Source organism: Myotis nattereri (assembly GCF_964212035.1).
Source record: "Myotis nattereri genome assembly, chromosome: 15".
Lineage (NCBI taxonomy): Eukaryota > Metazoa > Chordata > Mammalia > Chiroptera > Vespertilionidae > Myotis > Myotis nattereri.
In genome coordinates, this window is record NC_138090.1 from 17503284 (window position 1) to 17519456 (window position 16173).

Below are 16173 nucleotides of genomic sequence, written 5' to 3' on the forward strand. Positions count from 1 at the left end.
AAAAACCTATCTTCCCTTGGTTACTTTATAGAGAGTACCCCAAAATAGTATTTTAAGGCTCTTGAGTAGATGCGATTGTGATCAGTCTTTCTAGCATGAGTATTAGACATATGACCAACTCTATTTTAAAGATGAGACAAAAACACAAAATTACTTCCTGGTTTGGGACTCTTATTTTCAAACATTCAAGAGAGAAGACTGTTCATTTCTCCCCGGGAGTTTCCCCGTGGTTCTAATTCACGCCACTGTCTGTCTCTGTGTTGGTATTAAATAATACAGCCGCATGCTGACGTGAAAGTAAATCCGAGGCCCGTTGTCTACCTTTTCATTCTTGCTTTTTTTATCGGTATAGGCAATACTCTCCAACAAAGGCAGCATCGACGCCCTCTTCAACGTGATCTCCCCGACTTCAGCTTTGGGGGCCTGCTTTGTTTTCAGCCCCAAGGAAGGCATCATCCAGCCAAGCGGGGTCCAGGCTGTCCAGATTTCCTTCTGCTCGTCCATTCTGGGGCACTTCGAAGAAAAGTTCCTGGTCAGTGTCAATGGGTCACCTGAGCCCGTGAAACTGACTATTAGGTAAGACCTATCTGTAATTACTGTGGTAGCTAGCTGAAGTTTTTACCTACTGCCTTCTTAAACTTCGTAACTAGATCATCTTAGACATCAATAACTGTCTTTGTGATATGAATACATCAACGGAATGGGGTATTTTAAATTTCCACCCATGTTTCCCTACTAACCATGTGTAGCTTAGGATTGCAACACGGATACAGATGCTGCTTTGTTATCCAGCTAGTTTTTTTCTTCCATACGCTATAACCTTTTAAAACAAGGACTGAATCCATTATTAAATAGTTTCTTGTTACTCTCTCTCTGTTTTAGGTTGTTTAGGGAAAAATCATCTCTTTATTATCACAGTTTCACTAAGTCTTCGTCTTCTGTTTTTGTTTTAAGGACATTCTTTAAATGCTCTCATCTCTAATGCCTGCAGGTAGTAAAAGAGCCTACTTACAGTGTCTGTCAGTCAAGGCTAGACATTTGCAGCTTTTGTGCCAGAAGTCTACTGATGGCTTCTCCAGCTGCTTGTGATAATTGAAAGTCATTAATAGCAGAGTTTGTCCTTGGGCTTTAAAAAGAAGTTCTCTGTGACCAACCCATTGGGAAGATCTATAACTTGGGTTCCCGGTACTTAGAAAGATAATATTTTCAGAACACATTGCAGATTCCATTTGGATTCCCAATGTAATAGGTTGTTAATTGCCATGGCGGTCTCTCTCCTTATGGTTACTGCTAGCAGGACCTCCCTCCACCTATGGCTGAGGTCTCCCTCGGGGTCTGAAGATAACATAGAAAAGAGACAGACACATATGGCCTGAAGGATCATAAGGGGAACTTATTGATTGTAGGATATCTACTAGAAATATAGAATCTCAGGATCAGCTCAAAAGTCATTACCATTACTTCTTAGGTCACTTTTCCACCTAAGTATCCCTGTTATTGGGTGAATTGCATCCTCCCAAAATTCATATGTTGAAGTCCACCCACCCAGTACCTCAGAATGTGACTGCACTAGATAATATCCATTTAATACAAAGGAAGACAATAATGGAGAAATAGAGGAACGAAAAAAGACATTAAAACATATAGAGCAGTGGTTCTCAACCTTGGCTGCACATTAGAATCATCTGGGAATCTTTTTAAAATCCTGATTTCTGGGCCTCATCCTCCGGAAATTCTGTTTCTTTGTTATGGGGTGGGGCCACAACATTAGTAACAAAGAAACAGAATTGCTGGAGGATGAGGCCCAGAAATCAGGATTTTAAAAAGATTCCCAGGTGATTCTAATGTGCAGCCAAGGTTGAGAACCACTGATATAGAGAATAAATAGTAAAATGGAAGACACAAATCATTATCAGTGATTACATTAAATGCAAATATATTAAATACCTCAATTAAAATGTAGAGATTAACAGGGTGGATTTAAAAACACACACACACACACAAAAAAAAACATGACCCAACTGTATGCTATCTATAAGAGACATATTTTAGAGCTGAAAGTATGAATAGATTAAAACTAAAAGGATGGAAAAAGATAGACCATGCAAACAGTAACAAACAAAACAAGACAAAAATAAACACACCTGGAATTTCTATACTAATAGCAGGCAAAAATAGTCTTTAAAACAAAAATTGTTACTTGAGACAAAATAGGACATTTTACAAAAATAAAAGTAAATTCATCAAGAAGATATAACAATTATAAATGTAAGTGCACCTAACAGCAGAGCCCCAGGGTACATGAAGCATAAGCTGACAGAACTAAAGGGAGGAATAGGTAATTCAACAATAATAGTTGGAAATGTCAGTACCTCACTTTGAATAATTGATAGAACAACTGGGCAGGAGACCATAAAGGAAATAAGAGTTGAACAATATATCCTAGTAAACCAACTAGAGCTAACAGACACGTACAGAACACTCCACCCAGCAAGTGCACTTGGAACATTTTCCAGGATAGACAATATGTTAAGCCATCAAACAAGTCTCAATACATTTTAAGTGATTTAAGTCATACAAATGTGTTTTCAACCACAAAGAAATGAAATTAAAAATTAAAAATAGAAGGAAATGTAGAGAATTCACCAATATGTGAAAATGAAACATCACCAATGGGTCAAAGAAGAAATCACAACAGAAATTTTAAAATGTTTTGAGATAAATGTAAACAAAACAGAAGATGTTAAGACTTTTGAGATGTAGTGAAAGTCGTGTTTATAAGAAATTGATAGCTGTTAAATGCTTATATTTAAAAAGAAAAAATATTTTAAATCAATAATATAAATATCTGCCTTAAAAACTTGAAAAAGAAGAGGCAAATAAATTAAAAACAAGTACAAGGAAGGAAATAATAAAGATTAGAATGAAAATGAGCAAAACAATAGAGAAAATTAATGAAAGTGAAAGTTGGTTTTTTGAAAAGATCAACAAATTGATAAACTTTAATGAAACTGACTAAGAAAAAAATTAAGAAAAACCTCAAAGTACTAAAATCAGAAGTTAAAGAAGGGGCATTATTACCAACCTTACAGAAATGAAAATAATTATTAGGGAATTTTATGAACAGTTGTATGCCAACAAATTAAAGAATCTGGATGAAATTGGCATGTTCCTAGAAGGACACAAAGTATCAAAACTAATTCAAAATAAATAGAAAATATGAATAAACCTATAATAGTTTAGGGAGATTGAAATAGAACCACTTCCACCCCCACTGCACCCTGACACACACACACACACACACACACACACACACACACAACCCAGGAACAGATGGCTTTACAGGAGAATTCTACTGAGTGTTTAATGAAGAATTAACATCAATTCTCCACAAATTATTGCTTCCCCCCAAAATAGAAGAGGTGTGAACACTTTCCAACTCATTTTTCTGAGGCCAGTATTTCCCTATACCCAAATCAGAGAAAAGTATCACAAGAAACTGAAGACTTTTATAAATATAGATACAAAAATTAACAAAACACTAGCAAACCAAATCAAAGCAGCAACGTATAGAAAGGATTATACACAATGACCAAGTAGAATCTATCACAGGAATGCAAATTTGGCTCAACATAGGGAAATTATTGTTATACAACATATTAGTAGAATAAAGGCCCTAAACCATATGATCATCCCAATAAACATAGAAAAAGCACCCACCGAAACTAAGCACACTTTCGTGATTTAAAAAGATAAACAAAAACAACGCACCTCAACAAACCAGGGATAGCAAGGAACTCCCTCAACATGATAAGGAATACCTATGAAAGACTCACATTTAACTTTATGCTTAATGGTGAGAGACAGACTGCTTTCTCACTAAGGTCAGTGAGAGGTCAACAAGGAGGTCTGCATTGCCACTTCTATTCGACATTGTACTAGAGTTTCTGTCCCAGGCAAGTAGTTGAGGAAAAGAAATAAAAAGCATTCAGATTAGAAAGGAAAAGTAAAACTGTCTCTGTTTGCAGATGATGTGATGTTGTATGTAAAGAATCTTAAGGAATACACACACACACACACACACACACACTCACACACTCATAAAGAACTAATAAATGAGTTCAGAAAAACTGCAAGGTATAGGATCAACATACAGAAATCAATTATGCCTGACCTAGTTTGGCTCAGTGGATAGAGCATCGGCCTGTGGACTGAAGGGTCCCAGGTTCGATTCCAGTCAGGGGCATGTGCCTGGGTTGTGGGCTCAATCCCCCTGTGGGAGATGCAGGAGGCAGCCTATCAGTGATTCTCTCTCATCATTGATGTTTCTATCTCTCTCTCTCTCCTTCTCCCTTCCTCTCTGAAATCAATAAAATACATTTTTTAAAAGTCAATTGTATTTCTAGGCAATAATAATGAAAATTCATAAATTAAGTTATGAAAATTCCATTTATAATAGGTTCAAAAACAATAAAATACATTTAACCAAAAAAGTGCAAGATTTGTACATTGAAAACTACAAAACAAGACCTAAATAAATGAAAAGATGTCTATGTTCATGGGTTGGGAGACTTCATATGGCAATACCTTCCCAAATGATGTGTAGATTCAAGATGATCCCTAGCAAATATCCCAGCTGCCTTTTTTGCATTAATTGGCAAGCTGATCCTTAAAATCATATAGAAATACAAGAGACCCAGAATAGCTAAAAACAATTTTGAAAAAATAAGAACAAAGTTGAAGGGCTTTTGCTGTTCTATTGATTCTTCAACTACATGATACAGTTTTTTAAGTAGCTGGATAAACAACGCTGCAAAATTAATGTGATTTTAAAAAATTACTCATGCACAGTATTCTTCCTTCAAATATTTATATATGTAATTTTATGAAGTTTTAACCACAGCACAGATATATTTTGTCTTCAAAATATTTAACTTAACATGTCATAGTAATTCAGTCATTCTAACTCTTAGTTTTTATAATTTTACCAGACCACTGCAGTGATGGAGGGCACAATCTTGGCAGAGACTGTCCTGATATTCAGAATCCCTGTTAGAATGAATGTGACCATATCTAAGTCCAGATGGTACTCAGCCACAATTCCCTAGTTGTGTGTGTTTTTGAACAAATGCGATTTAACTCTGGTTCTCTCTACTTCACTGATTATATGACTGCTCTGTGCAAATTTGTAAGCTTCTTTCTTACTTTCTTTAGCCCTTTGTGCCTTTCAGACCCTTTTGATCTGTTATTTTGCCCCCCTCCGCCCCCCTGAAGAAAATTCTTTTACAAGTCAAGAGTTTAATCCATAGGCTGGTTTGACTTCCTTCTCAGCTAGATCCTAATTCCTTGCTGCGTACCAGCCATTTCTTTTGAAACCACATGTCATTATCATGGTCCTGAGGAAGGCTTTTTGAATGGAGACTTGCTGCATTGAGTCTTTGCTGTCATGGCTCCTCCCACACTTGCAGCCTCTCACCATGTTATGGTCAGCTCTGTAGCAGCCAGTGTTGCCAGGGCACCAATGCACTCAGCATGGTGAGCCACACCTGCATCACCAGTGTCTGGAGCTGGGTGAATAAGGAGATTGATGCTTAGGCGTTGGCTGGTATCTGCGTGTCTAACATTAAACGCCTGGCACACTAGAAGCTGTAGAATCTATTACAGACATATCTCATTGTATTGCACTTTGCTTTATTGCGCTTCACAGATGTTGCGGGTTGTTGGTTTGTTTTTTGTTTTTTTACAAATAAAAAGCAAGACACACCCCACCCCCCGAACCAGCAAAAAGATTACAACTCACTTTATTGTGATACTTGCTTTATTATGGTGGTATGGAACCAAACTCGCAATATCTCTGAAGTATACCTGTGTTTATTTCATTTTATTTTATTATTTTTAAAATATTTTTTATTGATTCCAAAGAGAAAGGGAGAGGAAGAGAGAGATAGAAACATCAATGATGAGAGAGAATCATGGATCGGCTGTCTTCTGCATGCCCCCCATTGGGGATCGAGCCCACAACCTGGGCATCTGACCAGACCAGGATTGAACCGTGACCTCCTGGTTCATAGGTCGATGCTCAACCACCGACCAACGCTGGTCATGAGGCCTTGCACTGAGAGAGAAATAGACCAACATTTAGGGTAAAGAGTCCTTTCAAAGTCACCAATCCAGTCCTCCCCTTTATGCCTGAGGAAACGAAACGAAAGCCTGTAGAGGTAGTGACTAGCCAAGCTCACAGCCAGTGAATGGGAGGAACTGGCCTCAGACAGTTTTATAAAAGTGTGGGACAAGGAGTCCTGGTGGTATTGAAAGGCTTTGATGTTCCTCAGATGATTAAACCTATGCTTTTCCTTTCCTGCCTGAGTTAGCCGCTGTGTTAGACCAGCAGCTCTTCGTTTTCTTAAACCCTAGATTCGACCATTGATTTAATGCCAGCTGGGGTTTCAGTTGACCTTTTCGAGGTTGCTGATTGAACCCTGCGCTCACTGGGTTCTCTCCCCCTCCCCTCCCTGTGCTCCTGCTCCAGAGGCTGTGTCATCGGACCCACCTTCCACTTTAATGTCCCTGCTCTGCACTTTGGGGATGTTTCCTTTGGTGAGTATTTTTCGTTTTAATTTAGAAACAGAGAAGAATTACTTTTCTCTACTGGGGAGGATAAAGGTTTGCAAAGAGTCTTTCTTACCATTTTTTTTATGGGTAGAAACTGCGAGGATCTAGAATTGTTCTTCTGCAGAAGTGGCATTTCAGTGCCATTTCCCCGTTTCCATGTGAAAGTTGGAACTGCGTCCCGGGCACTAACAGTTGTCAGGCCACGGCCACCCCCCTCTTCCAGCAGGGAACAGTGGAAGGCCTTCTGCTTCTCTCCACCATCTGAACTTTACGGACATTCTGTTTATGTGCAGATTCTGATCTGCCAGTCTGCCACACGGCTACCTTCTCCCAGAGATGCTCTCAAGTTCAAAGTGAACTCAGTGGTGGGTCGATTCCACATTGAAGACTCTTCTGGATTTCTGTGTTCTCTTCTCACCCAGTTGCTTCTCTAAGTCATTTTCTCCCACCTCAGCTTCCCCAATAATAAAAATGATAACAGCAAAAATTCCTATTTATTGGTTCTTTCTATATATTCCAGTCACTGCTAAGTGCATTACATGCAGTACTAGGTTTAAACCTTTTAGCAACCCTATGGGGAGGTACTGTTTAAGATCCCCATTTTAGAGATGGAAGAACTGAGCATTGAATGTTTAAATAACTTCCTAAAGTCACACAGCAGAAATTAGCATTTCAGTTGAGGTGCGCTTAAATCATGTACTGTCACACAAGTGATATTGCACCCAAAGAGGCAGAAATGGGTTCTTGGAGGTTGAAACAAAACTTAAATATAACAATGGTTTGTGGTCCTCCAGAGTTCAACCCTCCCCAACAGAATCTTGTCCCTTGGTATTTAATTCATTGGGGAGAATTTAATATGATTTAAATTCTATTTAATTTCTTCATTAGGGAGAAATTAAATAGGATTTAAATCATATTAATTAAATATAATTTATTTGATTTAAAATTAATTTATCACATTGGTTCTTTTTAGGAGATGCTAATTTTTAACAAGGTTGAAAACCCCTGGTCTAAAGCCATGCTCCACAAACCTTTCCATTTTGTTCTATCATCTCCAACTTTGGCTTTCAGTTCTTTTGTGTCTACTTGGGAGAAACAGCTCTTTAGAAAAGGCTGACTAGATGCCTTTATCAATTGCTTTAACATTTGGGGGTCTGACAGTTTTATTTATACAGAATGTATTTATTTATACAGTGCCCCCCCCACCCCACCCCCCGTCTGCATTATATTGGGTAAGATACATACCATAGGAAAATCTATATACATGAAGTTGACTATCTGTTTGTTACTATAGAATATGAAAATGGCTGGAGAGATTCTTACGAAATTGTAGGGCATGTGTGAGTGATAGACTCTTTTGAAGGAAATAAAAATGACCTACAACTTGAAAATCATCTGGTGGCCAAGTAAGAAAGGCATCCTCTCTCAAGGGTGCCTGTGACGGCTGCACAATAGGAAGTGAATGAGTGTCCCAAGACCTACGCAGTCATCCTTCAAACAGCTCAGATGGCGGCCACAGGGAGGTCTGGGCAACTGATGCATGACGGCAGCCTATCCTTCCACAGGCATTTCAAGACGGAGTCCAGCCCAAGGGCATTTGGGAGATGTGCCCGACATCAGATGGCCCTCAAGGAGGGAGAGCACAGAGTACAAACAAGCACCTCAAATCAGTTAGTTCAGGAAACTTCCCACCGATTCATGGTCCAGGCTGCTCTATCGCTCACCTCTGCGGTGTGGATGAAAATGCTGTCCTAATGATAGGCCAACAGCTGTTTCTCAGACTTGGTCGAGCTACAAGTTTTGATAGTGAGCTTAGGTGAAGATTGGAAGTAGCGGATTTTTCTTTCCTTGTGTAATATCTTATTGAACCAGTTGCTGAGACAGCCGCTGGATAAGAGGCTGGGACACTCTACAGAGCCATGACCCAAGCTTCCCGAGTCTGAGATTGGAAAACCTATCACTCCTGAGTCTCCTTTCAAAATCCAAATTGCCTTTTCTTTTAGTTTGAATATGGGCTCCGTAGTCTTCTCTAGTGTGGCAGGGAATTTAACAAAAACATAAGCATTTTTGCTTGCCAACAGGAGATCTAGGGCTACTTGGTTTCCCAAACCACTTGGGTCAGTTAATTCAAGCTACTTTTCTGTGCTTCTAGATTTTGCACGGTAACAGCCAAAGTTAGAGACAATTTTATGATACCCTTTCAACATTATTTTGTGGTATTTTCAAATCCCAAAGTTAGAACTAGAGTCCTCATGACTTCAACACAAAGTCTTATTATTTTTTCCAGGTAGTTGGACCGCCCGTCACAAAGAAACACGGTCCACTGGGCAGTTATTTACTGGAAGCTTTTCATTATTATCCTGCATGTGCAAGTAGGGCTTTGATGAGGCAGATAAAACTGAGCATGTCATTGACACGAGACTAACAGACCAACAAGGATACATATAGTTCCAGATGCAAAAGAGAAATTAACTGTTACAGGAGCAAAAATTAACTGTTCCAGGAATTGGAGGAATTTTTTTAGTTATTTCAGGATGGCAGACTTATCATGTGGAGTTAAGCAAGGTTTGCAGGGACTGTTGTAGGGCTTGGGAGTGCATGAAGCTAATGAAAGTTGGTAATATTGTCCCCATATTGGCACTAAGGCCCATTCCATTCCTGAAAAGGTGTCTGGTATAGGTTATTGTGAGAGATGAAGATGTAGATTTGACTGACATGAGGATCTACTGGGTTAATGATGTTAGGAAATACCATATGTTATGGTTTAGATCAGCCGTGGGCAAACTACGGCCTGCGGGCCGGATCCGGCCCGTTTGAAATGAATAAAACTAAAAAAAAAAAAAAAGACCGTACCCTTTTATGTAATGATGTTTACTTTGAATTTATATTAGTTCACGCAAACACTCCATCCATGCTTTTGTTCCGGCCCTCTGGTCCAGTTTAAGAACCCATTGTGGCCCTCAAGTCAAAAAGTTTGCCCACCCCTGGTCTAGATACTCTAAAGTAGGTTAGTATCTAACATGTTTGAAGATAGCAATAAATATTTTGATGATAGGATTAGATGTCAGATGACATATCTAATAATTAATTAGGCTGGCTGAAGCTACAATAGCATGAGTGTCAGATGATAGAATTGGGTGGCAATTGCCCCTGAAGGAACATGGAGGTTTCAATAAATCCTCAGAATAGTCAGAGAATAAAATGGACCAAGTAACCACTGATGTGCCAGGTGATCAGCCAAAAGGGGAAGGAGGGGGTATCTGTAAAGCCACTATTTTTCAGGAGGCACAAGAATGTGTTGGATTGAGAATAAGGAGTGTGGAAGGCTCCAGGCACTCAGTATACTTGACAATTGGACAATTTGGACTGTCAGTATTTTACTCAATTATTTAAATTGACTTTCTGAGGGTGTAGAGTAGGGAGTCAAGGGCAACACTTCCTTGTAATGATCTTAGGAAGGTTGGCAGAAGAGGTCATAATAAACACAAGCAAAGCCCGCACCCAAGCAAGTTATCATTAACAGTAAGAGAGACATAACAAGGAATATCAGAATTACATAACTTGAAGATAGTCAATAGAGAATAATATGACCAGATGATAAAGAACAAAGTAGGCAAAGGAAAGTGTCAGGCACCTAGCAAAATCTTGTTCCACTAGGCTTGGGCAGAATCTTTCCACTTCATGTAAACACTGCTTGTTTTGAGGAGCTTGGAATGGCCATCTATTTCTGTAGGTCAACCATTTCTAGAAGTTTTATGAGCAAACTACCATTTGAGATCTCCAGTAAAAGTGTTTTCTGCAAGGCTTCAGCCAATAATTCAGTTTCTTTGGGCATCTTTTCACCCAAAGGTCTGCCTTATAGGTAACCCCAGGGTCAGTGAAGCCCCTAAAGAAGACTGTTGGTATATTTTTTCAGATACTCATTGAAAGACGAGAGAAGTCCTGAGGGTGAATTTTTAGGGATGGCTTCTAGACCTTATAGATGAGTTGGTTCTTGACAATATTTAGTTATGTCTGCATGAAGCAGGCTTGATTCAGACTGATAAAAGACTTGTAATTTCCTGGATTTTCTAGTTTAATAGTCGATGAGTTCCAGAGGAAATTAACCTGATCTGATGGACATTAGAACTAAAAGTAACACTCTTCCCTAAAGAATTCCAAGAGCCTCAGAGAGCTTGGCCAATTCGAGAGAGGTAATACTGTGTTTATGCTGTACATTTCCCAAGAATTGTGGATCATGACATTTTAAATCAAATGGTTAGTGCACTATAAGATTCTTTATAACTCTTCTGTGTGAGGCTGCTGTTCCCCAGGGAGGAAAGTTATAGTGTATAATTTCTTAGTCACATTTATGGCAGCAGCCTTTCTATATAGGGAGGCTCAAATCCATCTAAAGAATTTACAGACAATTACAGGAACATATTCTTAAATATATCATCTTTTATTTGAAAGGTTTACTGGAGTGTGATTTAAACCCATGATTCACTGCACAATTTTTCTGGAATGTGATATCCAGCTACCGAGGAAATTTTTTCCCATCAGCTCTTGCTCAGAGGCGACCTTATCTCTTCTATTATGAGATCTATGATGTTTGTCAAAGATCAGCTCGGGCTTTGGGGCACATCACAGTTGGTGTGCAGAAGACCATTGAAGTGGACAGAGGATCCTGCCTTTAGGAAATGTTGGTGTTTCTAAGTTTGAGGCTCATTTTTTATGTCCAAAATGGGTTGTGCTGATGTTTATTGATCTCCCGTTTACTGCTTTATTTCTACAGACAACTACAATTGTTTTCCAGAACGATCTGCCAACCCATTTCCCTTCACTTGGTGGGGATTTTTATTTTACTAGAAAAATTAGGAATCTCTTGTCTAAAAGATCCCATGTGTCCCCCGAAGTCCATGAATTGTAATTGAATTTTTGGTCTTGGGTATTGCTGAACAATTTTACACTCTCCTAAGCTTAGGTCCATTCTTTAGTAGAACACTTATGTTCTAAGTAGTGTAGCATCTTTTGTCAGAATTGAAACTTTTCCTTTGCTGCCTTATAATCTTTCGCTCTTCGTTTCTTTAAGTCTTCTTAGAGGCTTCCTAGGTCAGGTGACAATATGCATATTAAATGAAAATCAAATCTCCTGAGAATATTGTTTTTAAATCAAATTTAAGTACTAGGAGAGGAATGAAGGTGCTGCTGTGAATCTTTAAGGCGTTCTGACCAAGCATGTTGTTAATTATTCCAAGAAATGTTGAGTTTCTACATACTTTGATATCTCACCTCATAGATGCCAAAGAAGGGAGAATAGAGGTCTGCACTGTGCAGTACTGGCATTCTGATGAGACTTTAGATAGGACAGTGTTAGGATTTGGTGCTACCAGAATCCTAGTCTTCAACAATATCTCTTTCCTTTAGGCTTCTTGACAAGCAATATTACAGGTAATGGTACAAGGAATTGCTCTAGGTAGGAGGTTATAATTGCCTGTATTCTGAGAAAAACTAATAGCTTCAGGAAGTAGTCTGAGCAATGGTTTAGAAGAACCCATCTGAGTCTTTATAGGATCCACTTCCATAATATGAACACCCTGCATTAGACGAGTGTGTATCCCATAAATGGTTGGGTAAAATCAGAGTGTAAGTCAAATGTAGCAATTACATGATTGTGAAACGGACTTTCCAGCAGTTCCTCTGGAATTTTCAAGAATAATCCTTCAGATGCACTTAATCAGACAATTCTTTTTTTCGTTCAAGATTTCTTCCAAGTTGATTGGCAGGGGTGGTATCACAAAGGAGACATGAACGTGGTTCCTCTACAGCCCTATTGCGTAGACAGGGCTCAGACATGGGGAGAGAAGTAGATCAGTTCAAATCGTCCTCTGCAATACTACAGCCATGACTCCCAGGCCAGTTGTAGAATATTGCCACAGGGTTCAAAGCAGAAAGAGTAGTGTTTGCATGCCTATTTGTTCTCCTGTGGTCACAGATAATTCTTGTTCTGAAAGTGGTAGCAGATACAGTGGGCACCCAGGGGATCCAAAATCAGAGCTCAGTTTGTTGCTTACCAGGCAAGGAGGACCCCATCTCTGGAATGGAATGTGGATCTCACTGAACCGGATGTAGGAGGGCTGGCTATAGCGTGACAAAGCAGCTTTGTCTCAGGGAGGTAAAAGCCAATGTGTTGGTCTCTGTCTGGCTCAGAAGAAGATCACAAAGTCCCTCTTGGTAGAGGCTGTTTTTCAGTTTTGTGTCATGGACCCTGAGGGCATGAGCCTCAGACAGTCCAGGGTAAGCTATCTAATGTCTTGGCAGGCTCGGGATCACACAGCGGGCAAAACCCCACAGGCTTCTCCTTTCACACACAGACAAATAAAAAGAGCAAGCATTATCCTATTTGGGGGGGAATCTCTATTTCTATGCAAAAGTTAAATGCAAAATATCTTTCTAGAAGACTGCCCAGCAAACTAATAACAGAGGCCAGCTCTGAGGAGGATGGTGATTTTATGTTGATTGTCGCTGCATAGTAAATGAATAAGTATTCACTGAATGAATGAATGAAAGAATGAATGAAATGTATTTATTGATTAACAATTGAAAACAGCATGGGGGAGAGTTAGAATTAAGCAAGTAGTGCTGAATTGCGTAGACAATGTATTTGAGTGGTCTGGCGGCTGAGGGGGTTGAAGTTAAAGGGAGGCTATTGTGGGGCTTTTTCTCACCCCATATTTTGTTTTCCAGGGTTTCCTCACACCTTGATATGTTCCCTCAATAACACCTCCTTGGTCCCCATGACCTTCAAACTGCGCATCCCTGGCGATGGCCATGAAAGCATTTCAAGCTGTGAGCAATATACAGACACCAAAGGACCTTCTTGGAACAAGGAGGAAATACCCATAACGAAACCGAAAGAGTTTACCATCACCCCCAACTGTGGCACCATTCGCCCCCAAGGATTCGCTGCTATCAGGGTAAAGTGCACACACCCCGGGCAGCTGAGCTCTCAGATGGCCACGGGGACCACACCCAGGGTTTGCTCTGCATGCCCAGAGCCCAGGGAAGGAGCACCTCAGTTCACATGGAAACGTGGGCCTATCAGGAAACAAACCACTGTGGTGAAAGAAACCGGACGCAAATACATTGGGCAAGAGAACTGCCACCGCTCCGTGGACTTCGATCCACCTCAGCCTGTGGCCTCCACCAGATCAGGGGGTTGTAGGGTTTCCTAGTGAAACCACTGCTCTCCACAGACAGCGCACCCATCAGCACAGATATAACAAGGTTTAAGGACTCAGTGATCATTAGGGCCTCCTTTCCTTTAGACTCAAATCGTTTATACCAATAAATGTCCACATTCATGCCACAGATGACATCCCGTTGATTCAGGTTTTTAGTCTGAACCTGGGCTTCATAGTGAATGTGGATGCCATGTTTCTAACAGGGCTTATTATTTGGCTGTCAGTGCCGCCAGCAGAATTAATTCATGGCTAACTGAGAAATTTTTCCTGTCTTCTCTCACTGACTTTTTCTTTTCCAAACAGTCAGATCTAGCAGTATTGAATGCTGCAAAATTGAAATGATTTTATCTTTTCTGGAAAAGAAAAAAGGATAAGACTTTATAGCTAAGGTTAATAATTTCCTCTTTAGTCACTGTCTGTGAATATTTAATTCAGCTATGGTTTTATCCCCCCAAAATTGTTTTAAATGCTTCATAATATCTCACCATGAATCTACTCATCCTAACTCTTTTCTGTTTTTTTGTTTAGTTTTTGTTTTTGTTCTTTCAAGGGCTTCTCCATGGGTCCAATGAGGTTTGATTTCATATATTGTTATAACCTCTCAGGATTGCTATCGCAGTCTATTTGGGCTGCTCTTATAAAATACCAGAGACCAGGTTGCTTATAAACAACAGATTTATTTCTCATAGGTCTGGAGGCAGGATGTTGAGATCAGGAGCCAGCATGCTTGGGTTCTGGTGAAGGCATTCTTCCAGCTTGCAGGCTGCTGACTTCTTCCATCCTCACATGGTGGAAGGGCTAGGGAGTTCTGTTGGCCCTCTTTTATAAGGGCACTAATCCTGTTCATGAAGGCCCCACCCTCATGACTTAATCACCTCCCAATGGCCCCACCTCCTAATACTGTCACATTAGGGGCTAGGATTTCAACATAGGAATTTGGGGAGGACACAACTATTCACAAATCATAGTTGCTAACTGTGAATTTCCCAGAGAGAAGTGCTGTTGCAATGAATTTATTTAAATTTTTTATTTCTTAATGCTCAGCCTACCTGTTAGCTACCTTCCCTTTTTTTTGCCTCTCTCACATAATACAGGAAGATTTGAGAAGACGTAGGTCTATCTAGCAGCCTTCTGCCAGAACCACATGTTTTTCTGCCTCCTAACCACAGCTCAGAGATATAAACAAGGGCAGATCACTCCAGGAATCTCTGCACACAGGGGCAGCTGCCTCTCTCCAAATCGGACACGTCTTCTTTCCAAATCAATGACCCCATCTTCACTTTATTTTTCCTTTCTATTTGAAAAAGCTTTCTCCAAGCTTCAATTCTCCCTCATGATCTGTACTCCAACCACGTCTCTGTGGACTCAACTTTGCATCCAGTAATTCCCTCTGCAACTAAAAAAAATTTTAATTAGTACCTGATACATAATGTATAGCTAGAAAAGCCTTAGCCTGTGCCAGAAGCTGTTTTCTAGACTTACACGCATCCCTTCCAGTACAAATCATTGTGAAGCAATTAAAATTGTAACAAGACTTCAAAAGCCTAAATGTAATGTTGCACAACAGTAAATAAAACACGGGGTGAAACATACTGGCCAGATATTCTCCTTAGGCAGGCCTTTCGTTGGCACCTCTATTTTCTGCTTTAATAATGAATATGGGGGCAGGGAACAGGATTTTGTTAAAAAGAAAAACACCACACACATAACACAAAACTAGCTGATTTTCCATGCCATTTTCTGCTACTGACATGGTTATGTCACGTATTTGCTATAAGAGAAATTTAGCGGGAGTGTTTTATTGGTGTACTAAATTTTCATAATTAATATAGCCCAGAGGTATGGGAAACGACTTAAATTGCAACAATTGAAGTTTGCTTGATGTTGCTCATCCTTCATGGTCACTTCCCCCCCTTATGTAGGTACACGGCTTCTTTGATAACAACTTCCTCAGAAATGAGCCAACCTATTGTACTAAAAGCCACTGGGCTTCTAACCTGGCCTTTGAAAAAACTCAGCATGCCCTGACCCCGAAATGCAACTGGTTCAACGAAAAGTGTAAAATGCCACGCATCCCACCATCAAGTACTCGGAAGCCGCACTCCTCAGTGGGGCTGTCCCCGGGCTCCCCTCTCCCCGCTGCAGGGGGAGAGCTGAGCTTTTAGAAGAGCAGCTTTTCACCTTTTGCTTTCCAGGTGACCTTATGCTCCAACACTGTGCAGAAATACGAGCTGGCCCTGGTGGTGGACGTGGAGGGCATCGGGGAAGAAGTGCTGGCGCTCCTCATTACAGCGAGGTATCACTCACCTGCTCCCCTCTCCCCAGCCTCCCTGGGCCC

General features: G+C 40.2%; 1 protein-coding gene across 1 annotated transcript in view; it reads left to right on the top strand.

The window, feature by feature from the left end:
- HYDIN (HYDIN axonemal central pair apparatus protein) overlaps window positions 1-16173 on the top strand; it is a 329140-nt gene that overhangs the window by 126857 nt on the left and 186110 nt on the right. Inside the window, exons 12-15 of the mRNA XM_081108072.1 lie at window positions 353-576; window positions 6530-6597; window positions 13339-13568; window positions 16031-16131. Of these exons, the coding sequence (XP_080964198.1) occupies window positions 353-576; window positions 6530-6597; window positions 13339-13568; window positions 16031-16131 (623 nt within the window). The remainder of the gene's footprint in view (window positions 1-352; window positions 577-6529; window positions 6598-13338; window positions 13569-16030; window positions 16132-16173) is intronic.